A 22,674-nucleotide genomic window follows, 5' to 3' on the forward strand; every position below is an offset into this window, starting at 1 on the left:
TCGGTTTTGGCGACGTTCTATCCAACTGGGGAAGCGTGGCACTTGAATTGAAACCTTTGGGTCTCTTTCCTTCGCTTGCAGAGTGGGCATAAACGACGTTGCTTCATCGGGCAGACCGCGCAAGCCGAGCCGTTCGCGCAGCCGGCCAGGTTCGGCCACGCGCAACCGTGTCAACACCGACAACAACAACGAAATTAAGGCATCGTTCAAAACTTCCCAGGGACGCAAGGTGGCACGGCCGGTGCGCGTCACCACGACCAGCACCACCACCACGACCACGACGGAGGACTCGCTGTACATTGGCGGAAGAACTACGACACCGCAGCCACCGACCACTCCCGATCCGGGAGCAGGTAAGTGACGACCGGCACTGTCCTGGTCAGCATCTTGCGAATGTCCCGCTCTCTAATTCTTCTTCTTACATCCACGTCCGGTATTGCAAACACTTTAGACTTTAAATGCGAAGACGAAGGTTTCTTCCCGCATCCGCGCGATTGCAAAAAGTACTTCTGGTGTCTGGACAGCCCGAGCCTCGGCCTGGTAGCGCATCAGTTCACCTGCCCGTCCGGGCTGGTGTTCAACAAGCTGGCCGACTCGTGCGACTACGCCCGCAACGTGATCTGCTCCAAGACGGCACCCTCGACCACCTCCTCGACGACCAGCACGACCACCTCGACGACGACCACGGCAGCAGCGCCGACGACCTCAACGACGGCCCGGCCACGCATTACGGTCGCCACCAACCGGAACAACTTCTTCAACCGGGGCATCTTCACGACCACGACGACCACCACCACGACGGAACCGACGGTCGAGGCGGACTACTCGGACGAGGACAACGCCGAGACGCAGCCGGAAGAGGACCCGAAGGTGATCAAGGAGCTGATCGCGCTGATCAAGAAGGTGGGCGGCATCGAGGAGCTGGAGAAGCAGCTGCAGGCCCAGGAGGACGGTTCGATCCTGCTGAAGGATGCGGAAGCCGATCCAGTGTCGACGACCGCGCCAACCATCAGCAAGTCGCTGTACGAGCGGGTGCTGAGCCGCACCGGCAACGTCGGCCAGAAGTTCCGACCGGCCATCACGTTCACGCAGCAGCAGGACCGGACCGGCTCGCTGCCGGAGAACAAGTACTCGTCGGTGGTGCGCAACTCGTACACGAACAGCCGCGTGGGACCGCAGAACGAGGGCCTGGACCAGCTGCCCGAGTTCGAGGGCGTGTTCCGGGAGAAGCCGAAGTATGTGACGCTGCAGCGCGCCCGCCCGACGAAGGCCGCCTCGATCGAGGACCGGTACGACGACGACGAGGACATCGACGAGGAGGAAAACCAACCGTCCACGTTTACGACCGGCCGGCCGACGGCCGTGCCGAAGTACGTCAGCATTAGGCGGCAGCGACCGACGACGGTCGCGGAGCAGCCGCAGCCGGAGGTGGACGGTGAGGAACCAGCGGAGGACGAGCAGGAGGAGGAGGTGGAGGAGGAGGAGCCGCAGACAGTGAATCGTAACTGGTACCGCAAACCGACCGAAGCGTCCCAGCCGACAGAGAGTGAGCCGGAGCGTTCGTCTCCTAATCGGTAGGTTGCAGCATAATGTCTCTTTTCTCTCACACACATCTTCAGACCTATCGTGTACGTCGAACGACACTCGAACCCTGTTGGACGATCTCTAATCGAACGGAAGCATATTTGGTATCGCGCTCGAGTCGTTCGGGTCGATGAAAGGCTTTGCCAAACCTTTTTATTATTGTTGCTGCGTGCTTGACAGTGGATAGAGTAAATGCGCACAGGAACCAATTCGGTGCTTTTTTAACACCTTAATCGTCGGGCTGTATCCCAGCGAGAGCAGGGACAACCACTTTATCCGGATCTATATGACGGATTTTGTCCACGCCTTGTACCTTTTACTCTGTGACTTACTGTAGAAGGATAACGCAATATCAAACCGTCGGTTAAAGTATTCCAAAAAGTTTGGGGGAGTCTAACTTCCAAACAACTTGGTCTCTAAGTCACCAAGTTTTCCTATTACAGGGTTTCCTACGATTTATTGGTCAATTCCCATGATTTTTTGGTCGTATCCCATAGAGTTTTGGTTCGGTCCCATAATTTATTGGTATTTTCCGATTGGATATCAATACAATTGGACCAAAAAATCGTGGGAACGCACCAAAAAAATATGGGAACCCACCAAAAATTGATGGGAACCAACCAATAAATCATGGGAAACCCTGTAATGCACCAATTTTTGAACGTGTAGTTCAAATTGTTCCTCTAAGTCAGGAGTCTCCAAACTTTCGAGTTCGCGGGAGCATTGCTTCCCAGATATCGTTGTTGAGGATCACTTTGGCGTTACTCTCAGCTAGCTAATGGCTGCACGTTTCATTCACTTTTTGAAATGGGTGCTACAAATCAAACATTAGTGGTAAAAATTGCAGCAATAATTAAAATCATAGACTAATGCGCGCGGTTCAAGTTCGCTAGCTAGCTCAAAGTCCCGATTCAACTCTGTCAACTATTTGTTCGATGCAGGTTCCAACTACCAATGACAGATCACGCGAGTTAGCGCATTGTTGAAATGTATTTCAAGGTATTCAAACATTTGCTTATAGCGTTGAGCTCGCTTGAGAACCCCGAATGAGCTTCGAATCGGTTCGAATCTGCCGACGGGTTTCTTGTCCAACGATGCAAACGCAAACAAAGTGAACGTTCGAGTGAATTGTCTCCCTTGCGATCGACGCTATACGATAGGTCGCTTCCCGTTTTGTTTCCGCCATCTCACTCTATCATCCTTTACCGTTCTGCTACTCTCTCACTCCCCCCGCTATACCACACGGTGCTGCAGCTACAACACGATCGATCGCAGACGGACGACCAGCGTACCGTACACCAGCAGCCGACTGCAGGATACCGAACGCGATGATGTAGGCACAGATTCTTCTCTATTGGTACCATCTACAGACTTCCAAACCATATACACTACAGCTTCCACCACCACCACCACGCTCGAACCATCACCACAATCCTCCGAACCAAACTTGATACCTTACAGCACACGACAGTACAGTAGCGTTGAGCGGGTCAGCGGCAACACGATTAGCGACGATGGCGACGACGACGATCGCAGCGGCAACCCTAGCGAGCGTAGCGGTAGTAGTAGTAGTAGCGATAGTAGTAACGATAGCGATAGTAGCACTAGCGCGGGCCCGAAACCGACCACCGCCGGTTTGGACAGCGATCGGGCGTCGGACGCGGAGGTGACCGACACCACCGTGCCGATCGGGCCGACGCTGCACCGGGCGGACGACACTGGCAGTAGTAGTGACGGTAGTAGCGCGTCCGGCTGGCCGGCCGACACGACGCTCGAGGTAACCACCGCCGTGCCTAACACCGGTGAAAGCGTTACGGGTAGTAGTGTACTGGACGCTGGTTTGGTGGGTGGTAGTGACACGTTTGCTAATCCCGACAGGCGGTTCGGCTCCCCGTACGAGGAGCCCGAGGACGACGAGACGGCGGCACCCAGCGTCACCACTACCGCCAGCAGCAGCCGGGCGACGGCGACGACGGCGACGACGACGCCGTCCGTACCGTCGACCACGGTGGCTACTAGTCCCCCCACTAACGATGCTACCTCTAACTCCGTTTTCAAATTCACAAGAACTAGGAAGCCAGCGACTACCACCACCACCACCACCACCACTGCCACTACCGACACCCCACTAGAACCTGTCACTAACCCTAGCCGGCGAGTCGGTGGCGCTGCACCCGTGCGGGCAGCGCCCCGTCCGTTCGTGGCGGGCGCCCGTCGCACGCGGCCGACGCGCGTGCCCGACGCGGCGACCACCACTGCCGCGGCCGCCGTCCCCGACCCGACGACACTGCGCACGGTCAAGGTGAGTTTTTCCAATGCCCAGAGATTTGATCTTTCAGCGAGCCGGCAGCGCCGGGTCGGCAGTGCCGACAGTGCCGAACAGCAGCCGCCACAGGAGGGTCCGGCGGGTGAGCAGCCGGCAGCGAGGGCACCGGCCGCACGCGGCAACCGTGGCCGGGTGCGGTTCCGGACTGCGCCCGAACCGGCGCCGGCCGCTCGCTCGACGCCCCTATCGTACGACGAGCCCAGTAGGCCGCCGGTACCGTTTGCAGGCAGCAGCAGTAGCACCACCGACATCAGCACCACCACCACCACCACGCAAACTGTAAGCCGCCGGCGCACGAGACCAACAGCCGCCAGCGAGCAGCTGGCCGCCAATCGGTTCGCGCTCGGTCGCACGACCACGCTCGAGCCGCTCACGACCGTCACCGAGCGGGGCTCGCTGCGGCGCGTCAACTTCAGCCTGTACAGTGGGCGCCGCTCGAGCGAAAGCCCCAGCCCGAGCCCCACCACCTCCACCGAGGAGCCGCGCATCGAGACGGAACCGGTGACGCCGGAGATCCGCTCCTACACGCGCATCGCGGACGACCCGTTGATGACGCAGGAGCGCATACTGCTCACGCTCGGCACGGCCCTGCGGTACGGGTTCAGCAGCCGCAACGAGCTCACCACGGGGGGCACTACGGCCGCCCAAGCGTTCACCACCGTGCAGGACAGCTTCAGCACGGAGGCACCGGCCCCAGCACGCTCCACCTTCCGTGGGCGGCCGTTCGGGCGGTCGGAAAGCGTGGACAGCACGGTGAACAGCCTGCTGGCGGAAAGCCTCAACGACATGTCGACCGAGCTGCCGAGCCAGGCGGAGGACGCCACCGACAGCCGACTGCTGAACGAAATCACCACCCTGTACAATGTGAACGCGGCCGAGGTCGACACGACCACACCGCAGCCGCGCAAGCTCGCCTCGGTGCGGTACAGCCCGCCCAGCACGACCGAAGCCGTCGACACGACGCTCAACGTGGTCGTGTCCGAGGTCAACACGAACAAAACGTTCATACCGGGCCGCACGCGCCCAACCAGACCGGCCCGACTGCGCACGACGGCGGCTGACACGAGCGCCCAAGCGCCCGACAGCACAGACGCGACCACACGGGGCCCCTCGCGCCGACCATTCGCCCCACGCAGACCAACGCAGGAGGGTTCGCTCGCGGTCCGACTCACGCCGACGGAGGAACCGCTCGGCAACGATGTGACCGAGCGAGCGACCGGCATTTCCACCACCAAGCGCCAGCGGGCGAACCGACGCCGTACGACCACTGCGACGCCTTCAACGACGACCCCGGCAGCCGCCTCCACGGTGGAAGACAGGTCGCCCTTGCCGAGATCGCGCGCCTCCTTCAACACGGAACAGCGCCGACAGCGCTTGCCAGGCAATCGGCTGCTGAAGCCGGCCTCCACCACACCGACCACCACGACGGAGTCGTTCACGGTGGAGCCGACCTTCCCGGACAGCAATGTGGCCAACTCGGACTTTACCACCGTCATTACGGACACGTCGAACGAGATTGCGCCGGGCGGGTACGACCTACTGAACAGCGACAACCTGCTCAGCCTGCCGAACCTGCGCACCGGCGAGCAGGCGGACGAGGAAGAGGACAGCGCCACGGAGACACTCTCCACGCTGACCGCGTCCGTGACCGAGCCGAACCCGAGCTCGAATCTCGTCGCGGGCGGACCGGCGAAGCCCGAGCCGCCGCGCCCCAACGACAGCCAGCAGATCGAGTCGGAATCGATCCCGGCCCGTGCCTCGACGCGCGGTTTCGGCGCAACGCGCCGCAAGTTTACCGGTAAGTTTGTCACGACCGAGGCGCCGGAACCGACCGAGCCGATCAAGAAGTTTGTGCCGACCCGGCGCAACCGACCCTCGTTCTCGCTCGCCCGCAGTGGCCGCCTCTCGACCACGACGGAGGAGCCCGCGTCGGTCGGTAGCGCCGATGGCGAAGGTTCCGCTCCGCCCGCAGGGCCGTCGCCGTTTGTGCCGTCGCGCAAGCGCAAACCGCTGCCCCTGGGCGGCAGAGCGTCGTCCACCACGGAGCGGTCCAGCGGGGAGAGTGGGGCCGGCGACGATACGGTCCAGCCGGCCGCGCGTCCCACGCGGCGCAGGCCGGCGTACTCGCTGAACCGGCCGGCACGGCCGCAAGCGTTCGAAAACTCGTTCGATAAGGCGACGGTCGCGGCGAAGCCGGTCGAGCAGAAGTCGATCAACCGCACCTCGGTGCTGCTGCCCAAGCGGCCGAACCTGTTCGTGCGCACTACCACCACGACCACGACCAGCACGACAGCAGCGCCCCCGACGGCGTACGGTGGCGACGCCACGGACCGCACGACCCTCGCCGACCGGTTCAGCTCGTCGGAGGAGCAGCGGTACAGCGGGGAAGAGAACGAGGGCGACAACGAGATCCAGCGGCAGGGCAAGCGACTGTTCGGGCAGCTCGGCAGTGACGCCAGCAACAGCCTGCTGCTACCGGGCGAGGCGGAAACGGAACGGCCCCGTCCCGAGCCGACGTTCGGTGGGGTGCGCCGACCGGGCGGGCGTGTCGGAGGTATAACGCCTACCCGACCGCCGCCCAGCTCCGGCAGCAATCGGTTCATCTTCAAGAACAACCAGCCGGCCACGGCGAGCGGCAACGAAGGGTCGGCCGGGTCCTCCACCACGCAGCGCACCTTTACCACACGCACGCGCCGCCCCTTCGGCAACGTGGGCGGCTACAAACCGACCGCCCAGAACGGTACCGGGGTGGCGAGCGGTGATGGGGCGGGCCCGGTGGCGGGTAGCGTCACGACGCCCCGCGCACGCTTCACGCCGACGACGCGCACGCGGCCCACGTTCGGCCGGCTCCGCTCGACGACGGCCGCCCTGGGCAGCCGCCTGAACGTGGAGGACGAGCGGGCCGCCCCGACGCTGAACGAGCTGACCGGGGAGCAGGGCGGTGGGTTCGCAACGCGCCGCTACCAGCCCCGCAAGCCGACCGGTGGGCGGCGCAACTTTACCGCGCCAGCGGCGGGCGGTCGCAACGTGACGCTGCCGGGCGTGCTGCTGCTAACCACCAGGGAGCCGGCAGAGGGCGCTGCACAGACGACGCCGGACGCGAACGGCGAAACGACGCTGCCGGCGACGGTCGAGTACGCCACGGACGATACGAAGCAGTCGTCGGCGACCGAGTCGGATGCGCTCGCACCAACGACGACGCCAACCGCTACCGACACTATCACCACCAACTCCATCACCACCACCACAACAACCACCACCACCACCAAGACCACCACCAACAACAACAATGAGGCCGAAAACACTACCTCGTACGAGGATACAACGCCCAACACATTCAGAACCACCACCGAATACTACACCGCGTCCGACGAGACGCACTACACGACACTGAATACGGCCGACACGATCTACACGATTAATGATAATATCGATATTGATGATGTCAATGTATTGCAGGACCGTGGTCGCACGTCGACGACCACGGTGAAGCCGACCACGCTCTACCACGTGTTCTCGATCGACAAGGAGAACGAGTCGGTGCCGTCCTCGACCGAGATCTACCGGACGGAGGAGCAGGAGATCGAACTGCCGGCGGCGAACCGCACGGACAAGCTGGTCAAGATACACCGCGTGGTCGAGATCTACACGAAGAACGCGAGCAACCCGGACGAGCTGCCGGTGATGCAGAAGCTGGGCGAGATCAACCGGAAGATTATCATCCGGCTGGTCGAGCCGAACCGGGCGAACCGCACGGCCGGCGGGCACGGTAGCACCAGCAGCAGCTACACGACGACGACGCTCGGTGGCACCGGGGGAGGGGCAGCGGTACCGGTGACCGAGCGCGTCGAGGAGGACGAGTCGGAGGATGGGCGCGGCCGGCCGATGGTGCTGTCCTCGAACAGCGTGTTTACGGTGGAAACGTCCACCATACCGCTCGAGGGGCTGTTTGACCCCGAGAAGGGGGCCGGCTTCCCGACGACCGAGCTGCCGCAGGGCGCCGGCGAGGAAAGCCAAACCGTCGCACCGTACCCGGAGATCGAGCGCATTGCGAGCGCAGACTTCAGTGCCGATCGGCCGCGCGACCAAGACGACGAACCCTCCGCCGTGACGCAGCAGCAGCAGCAGCAGCAGCCGGCGGTCGAACAGGTAACTAGCTTGCGGCCGGTGGACTTTAGCGACGGGACGGACGGCGACAGCACCCCACCACACACGACCAACTACTACGGTGCGGTGGAGGTGGAGGAGGAGGAGGAGCAAACGACGCGCGTGACGCTCGAGGCGGACGATACGACGCTGCGCAGCAGCAGCAGCAGCACTGCGCGAACCACGCCGGTCGTGTCGTCCTCGACGCAGCGCGAGATCGTGCACAAGTACACGCTGCCGGCCGAGTTCTCGTTCCAGGAGCCGTCGAGCGAAACGACCACGCTCAAGACGACGACGACAACAACGACCACGACAACGACGATGACGCCCGATACAACCACCACCTCCACCACCGCCCCGACCACCACGACGGCCGCGCCGGAGCTACTAACGACGACGGTGGACGACGTGCCGGACCTGCCGACGGTACCCGACCGCGTCCAGTCGTCGCTGGTGCTGCCGAGCCGGGAGAGCAAGAAAAAGTACACCAAGCGCCCGGACGGGCCGGCGGTGCGCGTCCCGTCCGACTTTGCGTACAGCAGGGACAGCTCGGCCGAGGCGGACGGCGAGCGGGCGACCGAGCCTTCGTACCAGACGGAACCACCGGTCCAGACGACGACCAAGGCCACCCGGCACTACACGAACAATCGCAAGTACGTCTCGTCGCTGTCGCTCCGCCCGAACCTGAACGGACCGGAGCCGGCCCAGGCGGCGCCCTCGTACCGCAAGTCCAAGGACATACCGGTCGTACCGCTGCCGCGCACGGTCAGCTCGAAATCCTCCACCCAGCGGGCCCAGAGCGACACAGCGACTAGCACGACGGCAGCCGCCAGCAGCAGCACTAGCACCACCACCACCACCACCACGACAACAACGACCACGCCCGCACCGATCACCAAGATCGACTTCAACATCAAGTACGTGCTGCCGGTCAGCCTGCCGGACGCGGCCGCCCACGAGCTCAAGATCGAGAGCAAGAACGACAAGTACAGCGTGCCGCTGTCGCCGATCCTGCGGCCCGACTTTGTGACGCGCGAAATTTCGGGCGAGCGGCAGGACCGCCAGTTCTCGCCCGTCTACCGGCCCGAGCTGGACAACGACGAGCTGACGCGCCAGCTGACCAGCGACGCCGATCCGGTCGCGCTCGAGGCGGAACATCTCGACCGGGAGATACTGGGCGGTGGCGAGGATGGGGCCGACGCGGGCCAGCTGTCGGAGGAGCGTGTCGGACCAGTGTCGGAGCAGCTCGTCGGTGGCGGCGTGCTGCCGTCGTCGGCGGCCTACTTCCTGCGCCGCACGGCCGAGGTTAGTTAGAGGAGGAGTTTCGACAGGGGGTCGCCGCACCACAAACACTTGGACACGGAGAGCATGGAGCGAGGCCCCGTTGAATGGAAGTGGGCTAAACAGACAGCGGATAGTCAAAGACGGTCATAAAGCGGTCGCGCGCGAAACGGCGAGCATTACAGTTTGGCAGTGTGTGTGTGTGGAGATGAGAAAAAACGGTGGTGCAACAGTCTAAACAAAAAATCCGTTGGGAATATACTTATATATCTCTTTAGCATATATACCTACACAGTTTTCGTTCGGTGTAGCATTGTATCTGTATATGTGGTGTATGTTTTGCGCGTGTGTATGTATGTGTGAATGTTTGTGTGTGTATGTGTGTGTGCGCGAATATCTTGAGCAGTTATCAGTAGCGATAAGTCCAACAAATTAACCTCAACAATCCCAGAAGGTGACACTCCAAATCCAGCATCAGGCTACGGAAAGGGCAAGATGGCGTGCATTTGGGACCTTCGAACCGGATTGTTGTTTTGCGCGCGGCGTTACGTCAGCTCCAACTGAACTCTCACACTCTGTTCTAATCAATTCTGCACCTTACTTCTTTGGGTTTTGTTTTTTTTTCTGTGTGTGTGTTGTGTTTCACTTTTCGTTTTGTTTCAATACTCCTCTACTAATCAATACTCATACTACTCATGCCACCCATGCCCTATTCAATCGATCGCCATTTGCTGCGTGCAGTTAATTAATGAATGATGCCATAGGAATCACCCCACCCTGCTCATCCCCAGCTCATTGATCCATTATTCCAATGTTGGTGTGTGTGTGTGTCATATGGGCGGGCGGCTTATCCGCGCAGTGACTGTTTTAATTTTGTGCGTGTTTGTGTTTGGGTTGTGTTTTCTTTTTACCACTATATTTACTAACCCGCTAGGACTTGTTGCGGCACTCCAACAAGCTAATTCCGGGCGGTCGGTTTGGTTTAACTTGCATATCGTTTTTGACAGCTACCGGCAAAGAAGAATCGTCTGCTCTTACCCAGCATCTCTATTGCCAACCACTACTACTAGCAAACTGTCAGTGTCCCCGCCGGATGCGAGCATTACATTCGATAGTAAACTCGGTAACAGCTACCCAGGGAAAATCTGAATGCCTGCGATGCATGTTTGGACATGTTAGGTTCCCTTTTTCTTTTTGTATTTCACGCATGCATCTTCTCGCATGAACGGACCCGACGCGTGAGCAACCAGCAACCAGAAAAAAACACACATGTTACCTGCCTGAGCATTTTTTTCTATATATCATAATTGTCTCTAATACTGATATTTTAAGCAACACGAAGGCAATTTTTCTGATGCCAGTTTGATTGCATCACTCCCTTATGTCTGCAATCTGGTTTTAGCTTCTGGTCAAACGAAAGACAAAGAGGGAGAGAGAGAACTATTGCGTTCCCTTTATCATTTATTGCCCACAGTTTCATTGTTTTTTTTTTCAACTTCAACTTTTGTGTTGAGCTGATGAGCGGAAGGATCAATCACGCTAGTCTTCATACGCCACCTTCCAGCTTCCCAAAAAATACTATTTTGATGGCAACACTGGACTGCCAATTGCTGAAGTTGGCGTACGCCTACGATGCTAAGGGACATGTATCTTTTTCGCTTTCGTTGCCTGACAGAGGTGGCGTGTCTTTGGGTTGCTTGTTTTTTCTTCTCCTGTTTATTTAAACTGCTGCTTGTATTTTATGCAAACTCAGAGTGACCACTGAACGGTACAATTAGCTCATCTAAATTAGCTTGCTTTAGTGGCAACACTATTTTAATGTGAATAGTTGTTTTTTTTTTTGTTCATTTTTATTTTGTTTTATTTTAACTAGCCGTAACCAGTTTGATACTTTGATTTTTTTTTAACTCCAGTTGTAAGTTGCAGAGTAAGTTTTAAGTACAACTTTTAATCGCCGTTCCGTTGCAGTGTGCAAAACCGATTTTAACTAAAACTTTTCTAAGAGGGGTTTCGTAAACGATTTGACGTGTTTGTCAAAGGGGTACCGTTAAGAGTGACGCCAAGAGCAGCCAGATGGACTTACACGTGTATGTACTGGGATGCTTGAGAGAGCCTACCGAAAGGCTGCTTTTGATAGTATAAGGCCAAGTTTTATTTTAATACGAGCAGTTTGGGTCCAGTGTGACAGCGACAGTGCGGGAATCGCAGAATGGTGGATCGGACAAGTAACGCACACGTGGTAGGCGCACACTAAGCTCTGTGAGGTTAACAGCTAGGGATTTTAAAGGATCCACCACTATCACCACCACCATCATCAGAAGACAAAGTACACAAAGTGCTGGAGAAAACCCCCATAGTCAGCAAAGCCACCTTAGCGTAACGGAGGAATAGTCGAGAAGGAAGCAATCCGAAAACAGAGAAAAACCAAACACAAACAGTACAGTGCAAAACTAGCGGTTATAAACGAGTTACTCCAATAGGAATAGTGCAGACGCAAATTACTACAGAAATCAAAAAGGATGACGCACCTTTATACCTTCTACTAATGGACAGCCATTTTAGTTCACACATTTCACTTCAAAAACCAAACGTTACACTCTGTTACAACGCAGGGACCAAGGTACACATCAGGCTACTGAACACTCAGCCGGGTGTTGTTGCAAAACAGCACCGGCAACAACAACAACCACAACAACCACGGCAAAACCCCGCGTAATGAGTAGTAACTGTCATTATAAATTCTACCAACACGATTAAGCAGTTTTGATTGACACTTCAGCTGTGAAGAGAGAGAGGAAGGGTAGAGTGGAGGTGGGGTGGGGGGGGGGGGGGGGTGGCAAAAGGCCAAGCTCTCGCAGCAGGACAGGAATGTGGCGCAGCGGACAGGAATGCGCACCCATTTGATATTACACACATTATAATCTTGCGCATGTGTAAATGCCGACAAGACATCGGCCGGTCGGTGGTGCGCCCAGTGGCAGCGGAAAGTGAATGTAAAATAGTTTATTTTAGGTAGTAGTACTTAGCAGTAGGCAGACACTAACGTTAGTGTGACCATTGTGCATTTAGTGCGCCGTCACGACCTAGAAGTATTATTCCTCCCCTTCCTCCACCCTCCTCAACCCCTATCACCATCCCCACGACCCACATTCTCCAACACTCAGACTCGAACTAATCACGAAAGTTAGCGAAACAAAAATATATACATTACCTTTGTACACTTACCATTCTTGCCTCTTGCTTTGGTTTGAGACACAACAACAACACCATACAACGACTAAGAGGAATTACTAAGTGGAGTTACTACTAAGAGTGAAGAGAAGAGTACATTACATTGATTTACCCGTACACCAACAAAGAAATAGGGCGGTAGAACCCGGTATCATAACGCACGAGTTCGACGGCACATTTGAAACAAACACTCCTACAATGCAGCGCTAGCGCATGTTTCGTTTCTTTCAGTCTATAGTCTTCCCCGAATTGATTACTAAGTTAGGTTAGGTTGTTTTTTTGTTTGCGCACCAGATGGCGCAACAGTGTGGGGGTTGCTTTATTGTTTAAATTTCTTTTGATCCCGTGTCCCACTTTTGGCCCACGTTACAAATATTCAACAACAGCAGCAAACAAAACAAAAACTAGCTCACTCCTCCCATTATGCTTTGTTTGGTCCACAATTTATGGGACACACCGTGTGGACGACCGTGTGTGCCGTAACGTTTTGGGCACCTTTGCCGTGATGTAAGCGCGATGGAAGAGGAGGGTTTTTGTTTTGCGTCCGAAAACTCTCGCGATGCTACTCACTGCTCGAACGGGTCGAAAGCCATTCATTCGTGGCGCGAAGAATCATTCTACTATGACGCCGGCTAATTAATCGGCAGCGAAGCATGGTCAAACCGTTTTGCGCAACTCGTGGACGGCAAACGGCGCACCGAAAACAATCAATAGTTTGCAACTGTTTTGTTTGTTTTATTTTTCCGTCACTCAGTTACGCGGCGCATTCGTTTTGCTTGGGGCTTGTGCTTGTGCGATCGATCCGCCATACCAAATGCAAATGCAATTATGAATTCAGGGACAGGAGGGGACGCCATTAAAACACCTTGGATTTGGTACAATGCGCCAAACGAATACACACGTTTTGTTTATTACGAGGGAGCACATTTACATCATCAGCCATCGCCATTTTGAGTGGCGTCCACGCGGTAGGAACACAGTGCTGATGGACAGTGCGATCCATCGAGCAGGTACTTGTGTTGTGATATCGATAACGCGTTAAGATAGAAATGAGCTTCGAGCGACGATTTCGAGTACGGTAATGAACCGGTTTTTGTTTTTTTTTTTTTAATCTATTTTCGGACACGCCATATTTAAACCTACCACTAGCTGTCATTCCGCTGTTGCGTGCGTTGCGTGTGCGTTTACAATACAAGCGTTGCGTGTGTCTTTATTTAGGTGACCACTACTGCCGCCGGACGGTTCGAACTAGTTTTTAAATATTACGCGTCGGAATTGCGACGCGGCGTGTTGAGCGTCATTTTGTTTTTTTTTTTTTTGTTATTGGATTGCGGTCCCAAAACGGCGTTGCCTTTCGCGCGCAAATTATGTACGTGGCCTGTTTGAAAGCAGGAAATTAAGTTCCTGCCTTTTTTTTTTCGCTGCATCGCTCGTACCCAGCACAGCATCACATCACTCGCGAGAGGAAGATAATTGCCGCAAGCCCTTTTTTTCAGCATCTCGGCCCTTTCTTTCGCGTCGAAAAGCCTTTTCCGATTCCAACTTTCGAAAGGCACCTTCGAAAGATGATAATGAAAGGAAACCATCGCGCAACAGGAAGAAACGAAATTTAGCACCTTCTGTTTTCATCCCCTCTCCCCCCCGCACTTTCATCTCAAATCGCCTCCCATGCAGAGATGTATAGAGAGAGAGACAGGGTTCGCCTTTCACCTTAGCTCTGCTGACCAATCTCTGCTTGCGGGCGAAAGGGATGGCCGCGTACACACGCGGTTACGTAAACAAACGCGATGACAATAATATCTGTGGCCTGGTGAGATGCACAAGCAATGGCAGAGATTTCAACCACAACAACACAAAAGGCAAATCACAATTCGACCGTTAGTAAGCGTTAGAAGAAAGGAATGTTTAGCCAGCCAGGCAGGGAGACGTAGGGGGTACCAACATTCCCAACAATAGTGCCCCTGCGACAACGTCGTCACCGTCACTTGTGGCACTGTTTGTCAATGTAAATGAGCGCCACGACAACACGACGATCTAATCGCGCCAAATGATCAGCCGAGGGCAGGCATGATTGGTTTGCGCGGAGAAAACTTTCAATTTCAAGCGGAATGATCTCGCCATAGGGAGGGTGCCCGCCGCGTACCTCGTCGTCAACATTGAGTGTTGTAAAGATCCGAGAGCAAACAAGAGAGATAGAGAGAAAGAGAGAGAGAAAGAGAGGCAAAAAATAAAACCAATTTACGTGAACACATCCACGATACAACACACGTAACTTTCTCCCGTTCGGAGTCTCTAAGGGTGGTCGTGCGCACCCTTTTTTTTTGCTGAACAAAAGTAAAATTGGAAATAGCAGCTCCTTACCACCGTCCCACCCGTTCGATTGCCAACTTTCACCCGTTGAGGGGAGCCAAGGAATGCTGGAAACCGGTTTGATTGTAAAATCAATCAATCCCGGATGACAACAACGCAGATCAGGAAAAAAAAGGTGTCGGCGAGTGTGTGACGTTATGTAAGGATTTGTTCAGTATCGTGTTCAACGAACAAACAGGAAAACGTTGGACACCTGTATGGAAGCAGGATATGACGATATCTGTGTCGGTGTGCCATTTCTTCAGGTATCTGTAGGCTACTGCCGTATGGATCCGGTTACTGAGGTCCACAGGCGGTGATGATGTGCGACTTCCTGAGATTTGGACTTGGAGTGAAGAGTTTGATTGAAGAGCTGTAGAGTCGAGTCGACCTGCCAAGGCCTTCAAATGCTCCGAACCAAGTGCACACTCTGGTTATTAAAAGCTGATTGCTGGTGCAATATACCACACTACAGTTGCTAGAACCAACCCCCCTCCTGCGTGCTCCGTGCGCAGGACACAACTCTCCGAGGGAGGCATTGCGTTGACTCATGGAAATGAAACAAGAAATGAATCATAGAAAACCTTGGCAGCAGAAGCAACCCCCCGTGCCGTAGCCGCTCATTTGCAATGAACAGAAGGTCATACGCCATTAGCGTTGGCCTCCTCCTGCTGCCCCTGTTAACGCGGTCTCGCAATCAATAATGTTAAAATATTAGCCCCCCCCCCCCCTCACACACGGTTTGCCCACATGGTACAGCGGGTCTTTTAGCTGCGAAAATGAGCAAACTATACCCCAGTCTTGTTTGTGGAGACAGCAACAGTATAATCGTGTCTGTGTCTGTCGGCAATTAACTAAAACCACGTGTGGGTGTGACAAATTCAAACTCACTCTTCCTTCAAGTGTAGGCTGTTTTGCAAGACGCGCCAACGCACTACTGCACGGTTCTACTGCCGCTACTGGTTTGAGTGGATGTGGACAAACCCCCTTCACCTGATTAGCCCCAACCTGATTAGCTATTCTGAAATCTAGCACATGTGCAGCACCGCAGTGATCCTAACACGCAACACGCGCCACTGGACTCTCCGGAGCACATGGCGGAATGTTGTTTCTACAATGTTAACCACTATCACGCACTCTCGTTTGTTGTTTTTTTTTTTTTCTTTCGTTATTTCTTTCGCCAACCCTTCGTGAGTAGTTAGTAGAGTTGGAGGATAGGAGTGTGGTGCGATTCCTACCATCTGTCTTGATATCTGCTGTTTATGTCTATTCGCGTACCAATTCGTGTTGTCCTCTAGAAGCCTACCCAAGTGGAGCCTAGAGCAAAATAGGACGCCGCGGGGTTTTGTCGCAATACTGAAACACAACTGCAAAAGAGCAACACACTCTCAGCACACAATACACACACTCATACTTCCAAACAGCAGGAATTGGAACACCGTCGCAACTACCTAAATAAACTACCAATTCAAACAGCCCCAAAGCAGAACCACACTTTGCACACCTGAACGGACCCTGCACAAAACGGCCTGCTCTGCTTCGGCGGGCAGAACAGGCACTACTCTTGTTTGTCAACCTTACATCTCACTAAATGACACCTATACCTATACAATGTAGTACAATACCTCTGTTGCGTCGTCTTGACTAATCGCCCTCCTCGTTACCCCTCTTTCTCTCTTTCGCTTTATCTGTTTACCTATCTCGTGTGCCTGATTTTTGGGAACAACCGACCCCATCCAGGTGAGGCCCCAATACCGTCCGAGCCTGCGACGTCCGTCCGGCAGCGGGAAGCCAAGCGGGCTGCTGCAAGCGTCCAGAGAGCAGCTAGACACCACGACCGAACGCACTAAGAGCACGCGACGCTCTGAAGTGCCCTCAGCGAGCGGCGAGCAGGCGACCTCCGATCCGGCGACGACGACAACGGCGACGACGCCACCGTCGCTGCTCACACGGCGCCGCCGTCCCACCACCGCCTCGAACTACCTGGCCAAAATTGCGAACCGACAGCGGCCGGCTGCTGCTACTGCTGTGATGTCATCGACGGAGGAAACCACCACCACCACCACCAGCAGGCCGGACGGGTCGCCAAGCCGAGGCAGCCGTCCGAACCTCACCAGCAATGGCAGGCGCAAATATGGACCCGCTAATAGAACCGGTTATACGGGCAGCAGCCCAACGGCCGGGAGCGAGAGCAGCACCACGGCATCGATCCCCAGCGCTAGCAGCGAAACGAGCCCAGGTAAGAGATGAGGCAACCGGGCCTTTGTGTGTGCGCGCGCGCGCGTACGTGTTGTGTCGTCGGTGCGGAGCAGATGAAAGCGAAACGCGTGCTGTCACACGGACGGTGCTGGCTCTCTGGAGGGGGTTCTCGCTCGCACTACTGCTACTGCGCTGCCGCAGCATCCAATAGATGCGATCTCCTTCCAGAGCAGTGACGGCGGCGGTTGCGAAGGTCGAGTGGGACGCTCGCACACTCGTCCGATAGATGATCACTGTTTGGCCCGGCCGGACTTATACAACTCAGCCACTCATCGCCATGCAAAGCTCATCGTTCCAAAGGGGGCACACACGGTTCCCCTCCCAGCGCTTTCCTAAGCAGCCAGCCAAATTTTGGTTGTTTTTTCTCACTTCGTCGGGAATGATGCCCGAACTCCCCGAGATTAAATCTCGCCCCAGCAAAAGCGTGCGTGCCTTTTTGGAGCCGGGTGGGGCGAGCAGCGAGATGGCTCCGATTCGTTCGGTCGTGATGGAAAGTTTAGGTGTTCTTTTAGCATGTCCGTCTCAAATTACGATCCCGGACGACGTTTACGACGCGAACGTAAAATCGTTGACATGCCGTTTAGAGTGTTTCGAGTCAGCGGTTCCCAACCCTCTCTGTTCAGCACTCAGTTTTGGGGTCATTTTGTGTTTATACAGATCATGTTTTGTTTTAATCTTTTTTTTTCATGCTAAAGCTTTCCCGCAATGACAAAAACATTGGGATGGATATTATACCAAATCATGCATTTGGATGTGTGTGTGTACGTGTTGGCGCAGTAAATAAGTGAAACTAAAGCTAGCACTTCCAAAACGACCTACTTGGATTATTGATTAGGTCACATAGTTTGCCAGAAAACAGTGGGCAGCAGTATTTGTTTTGGTTGACCTGATTTTTACCTTTTTTATTATTATTTTTATTTATATTAATGTAGCAAAGTCTTTTACAATCAGCACAGATTTAATGGTATGTAAAAACCTATTCCATGCCGTCAATGAAGATATTTTGATTTAAAGATGATGAATTTTAGTTTCCTTTAGGATTGATATTGTTAAGTAGAATGTCTCTAAAACTCATTCGTTATCATTTGGCCTTATTCAAAACATCTAATAACGGCAAAAGACATTAAATAATAGCCATAAATTGAGCTTAACTTTCCACAAGTGCGTACCTTCATGCCGAATAATTTTGGGAACTGCTGTCCAGGAGAATTGGAGGAGAGAGATTTGTCTATATTGTCTCTATTGTGAGATTGTCTATTTAAAATTTGGACTGATCGAAAGTCCTATACACTTTAGACATCAAGCAGACATGATTGCGACGGTGATGTTAATCTTGAATCTATTGCTAAACACAGTACCGAAACAAATCAACCGACAAAGCCCAACAAACGCTCCTACACTTCAAAAGGACCCATTAGTAAGGTTTTGTTGTACAAAACCACTGCCGAACACATTCCACAACAGTGGTCATGTTATGTGGCCTGGCGACGCATTTCGACAAAAGCATTTACTCCCACCACCCACCCACCCACCATACGATCCGGATTTCCAAACGTGATTTTCAAGGTGATCGAGACGACAATTTCGATTTTTTTTTCAAACGTGCTGTTAGAGCCTGCATACTTGCATAGTATTTGAATTTTAAGCATCCCACCCCCCTCTTCTCAACGGACGGTGGTAAGACGTTGGCCGTTGGGTTTGCATGATTAACGCTGCGGCAAACAGGGGTTTGCCGTTTCCCTCTCCAAAGACATCTTCGGCAGAGTGTGTTTACGAAAAGGGACGGATCTCGCGCAAACGGTGGTGGAGCGCGCATCTGCAGCTGGAATGTGACTAACTGCGTAGGGGCCACGGTTGTCGATAGTTTGTTCACATGATGAAATTCGATGTTGCCCCCCAGTGCCGAACAAACCAGATATGTAAATCCCCACGGGCGGGATCTCACCTTTGAAAGCCTTTTGGGGAATTCAGGCAGAGCGTTGCCAGGTCGGAAAATGTCTGGAATGAGGTCGTGCCATGAGAGCTTACAGACCGCGAACTTCAAACGCGTCTGTCTGCATATACTTCTCGATGTTTCAAGAAATGTAGATTTGGCAACTTCCAATGACTTGCAGCGGATCGATTATTCTTTATAGCTAAATGAGTTGTTTTCCCTTCCGCTTCTTGCCTCCCTTTGTATCTTCCAATGTTCCACCAATGATGATGCAGAGGTATCCACTCGACCGGTAAACTCATTGTTCAAGCGCCGAAACAATGGGTCCCCACTGACGCGCACCACGACGCCGACGCCACTGGAATCGATCCCCTCGTCCAGCGCGGCCCCGGTGAGCAGCAAATTTTTCAAGAAGAACAAGTACCGCACCGGTGCGCTCAGTACCGGACCGGGCGCAGAACGTAACGAGCAGCCGGTGCCGCCAGCTAGCCAGTCACTCGATGCCGGACCGGGTGTCGATCAGAACATTGAGCCGAGCATACGGCAGAACAGCAAGCTGTACAATGCGAAGAACCGCTACCAGCAGATAGGCGAACCGGAGGAGGACGGTGCCGAGCCGATCGAGCAGGAGTTGCTGGACGCGCTCACTACGCTGTCCCGGGCGCCGCTGCCAGTCGTCAGCACCACCACCGTGCGCAACAATGGGTACGAGTCGGTCGTGGACAAGGAGTGGGTCCGGCAGCAGCAAAAGCAGCCAGCACAGCAGCAGTATGCGGCCGAGGTGAACGGACGTGCGACCACGCACAGGTACAACGTAACGCACGACTATCCTAATGCGGTCGGGTACGGCAGCGTTCCCGCGCAGGCGACGTCGACGCACCGATTGCGTAAGTAGTTGACAACTCTGTGACCTAACACGTGTCGGATCGGCTCTCGGGACCTCTTAGGTTGTGACGAACGGGGAACATCGTACTTGAATTTCACTTTCAATGTTTGCTAGATCTGAGCTTTACGGATCTTTTGAGAGCAGGAACCTTCTATGAAGATTGATGCGAATGTTGAATCTTTAATCATTGGTAGCTTGTATGGTTGATGAATCTGAATGTTTTTTTCTCATAAATTCCAAAACATATCTTGGAAAATAACAGCTTTTAGTACATCTATCTCAGAAAGTTGAATCTTGATGATGTACTTGGATATTCTGAGTTCTCGATGGTACCAAAATTCCAGGAGTTTTCATATGTTCTGATAAAGTTGGCATACTTTCTGAACTCTGTGGGATGTTAAGTGATACGTTCGTGACGTGTATGTGATTTTGACATAACGTGTCATAACATCCCCATAAAGTGTAAAAGTAGTGGAATCACTAGAAAAGCATGCAATCATATTCCGATGTTTTCTTTCTTTTTTCAAATTCATCAGAAACTAGACTAGTTTCAGATTTAGCTGATGATTCCTCAGTATCATTACCGGGCATCTAACGTACTTTGATCAGTCAGGTTAAGAATAGTTGTTGATGTGGTTGTATGTCTTATAGAAGTTATGAATCCATAGTGGGTCTCTTTCGCCACTTGTAGGTGAAGAATTGAATTTTAAATAAGGTGTGACATCTCAGTGACCTGTTTCAGAAGAGACTCGTAGCTACTAGCGTGATTAGGATCTTAAAAAATAATCCGTATTCTTATACTGAGAAGTCTAAGAACACCTAAGAGCACATACTGGCAACTCCTCGCTAATCGATTGCTTATTCCAGCGCCACCGGTTCAGCGGCCCCGCATCGCTACCCACTCCGAGTACTATTACCAGCAAACGACGCCCGGCCTCATCTACACCTCACCCATCGCCACGGCAACGATCAGCCCACGGCAGGACACGACCGTGCTGTCGCAGCAGTTCCCCCGCAACCATCAGCCGGCGCACTACGAACGGCAGAGCGCTAGCAGTGGCAGACGAAAGCAGAAGGACGACGTGACCGGGCGCACCTACCGGCCGTCGCCGCTCGATTACGACTACTACGACGATGGAGACACGCGCAAAGTGGGCAAATCCAGCTCGCAGGTATGTAACATATCGCGAACACGACCAGCCAATGCATTACATCTTCCCATACTCTTCCCATATACCCTCCCGCCCCACCCCCCCCCCCGAAACAGGTTAAGGTGATCATGCACGGGCCGGGCATCATCGAGTGTCTCGACCAGGGCAACTTCCCGCATCCGCTGTCCTGCAAAAAGTTCATCTCGTGTGCCAAAATGGAGATCGGAGGCGTCATCGGCTGGGAGTACACGTGCCCGAAGGGTCTCAGCTACGATCCGGTCGGGGGCATCTGCAACTGGTCCGCCGGGCTGGGCTGCAATGAGTGACGACCCTCTCACGTCGTCTTGGAACGTCTTGGTGTGTAAGCGTTCCCAATTCCCTGCCCTGCCCGTCCCAAGGATCCGGGGAGGGTCCTAGAATACGTCCTACTGTTTCGATAGTTAGCTGAAGGGAAATCAACCGCCTATGATCAAGACTGGTGTCTGCTCTCTTTACATTTTTTTGGGGCTAGCATTTTTGTTTGTTTGTTTGTTTTGTCACTGAAATCGTAATCGTACCCTTCCGGGGGTAGCTTCATTCCTTCTCCGTCCGCTAGCGAGAACGGGCAGCGAGCGCCCGGCGGAGGAGACGGCTCGAGTGATCGGATGTGTGACCAAAGCCAGACGATCATACGTTTAGAAGTTAGTCAATATTCCAATCAGCGGGACGGCACAAACCGCCCGTCTTAGCATTAAGCTTTTTTTTTCTTCTCTTGTAAGTTTACAAACTTTTGCTCTCTTTCCAGTTGTGGGAGAAACGCTAGACTGTTTATATTTGCTACTTTCTATACAACAATCACGATATCCTTATTTTGAGGTAAAGTTTGCAAAGATTTCTCCAAAAAAGTAACTTATAAAAAAAAGAGACCAGTGGCCTTGGGCAATGATTCTTTCGAACTAGAAAAAGAACATGCAATCCCCATTATTAATGCATAATGCAAACATTACAAATAATCGGCCCACTCTTCTGATACTTGCTTTGAGTGATATGTGTTCTGTTTGAACGATTCGTGTAGCGTCGCACACCTTTCAAATTATAATTTAATTTTTAACGTAAAGTATTTCATTCTATCGCCTTTCTCCCCTGTCTCTTTTAAACATGAGACATCTTCACAGGCTGGCTCTATCTTACGCCATTTGTTTGCTTCGATAGGAACTGATGAGAATGTAAGTGTGGGGTGTTGTATGCCGACAAACTCATTACTTCATGCATGAGGATCATTGAAATTACGTGCAAATGCAGACGACGTTTTGCAAGCGAACTAGCAATACGAACCACGACATTGTTAATGTTAACATACTCAGTTTTGTAATAAAATAGACATACGACGATAAAACCATCTTAAAACATAACCACATGCCTTTTTGATTCTTTTGCCAGCCGAAACATTGCACATGCGATCAATTTTCTACTCAATTTTTAAATCTAACTACTTTCTACGGCACTGTTAGTCGGTGAGATAGGAAAACATATCTGAATTGCTACACGG

The 22,674-nt window shown here is 53.6% G+C and overlaps 1 protein-coding gene across 1 annotated transcript in view; it reads left to right on the top strand.

Moving 5' to 3' along the window:
* LOC120957105 (mucin-19-like) overlaps positions 1 to 12,561 on the top strand; it is a 30,041-nt gene extending 17,480 nt beyond the window's left edge. Inside the window, exons 7-9 of the mRNA XM_049610027.1 lie at positions 82 to 353; positions 452 to 1,574; positions 2,839 to 12,561. Of these exons, the coding sequence (XP_049465984.1) occupies positions 82 to 353; positions 452 to 1,574; positions 2,839 to 9,370 (7,927 nt within the window). The 3' untranslated portion in view covers positions 9,371 to 12,561. The remainder of the gene's footprint in view (positions 1 to 81; positions 354 to 451; positions 1,575 to 2,838) is intronic.
* The last annotated feature ends 10,113 nt before the right edge of the window (positions 12,562 to 22,674 follow it).

This window comes from Anopheles coluzzii, chromosome X (genome assembly GCF_943734685.1).
Source record: "Anopheles coluzzii chromosome X, AcolN3, whole genome shotgun sequence".
In the NCBI taxonomy this organism is placed as follows: domain Eukaryota; kingdom Metazoa; phylum Arthropoda; class Insecta; order Diptera; family Culicidae; genus Anopheles; species Anopheles coluzzii.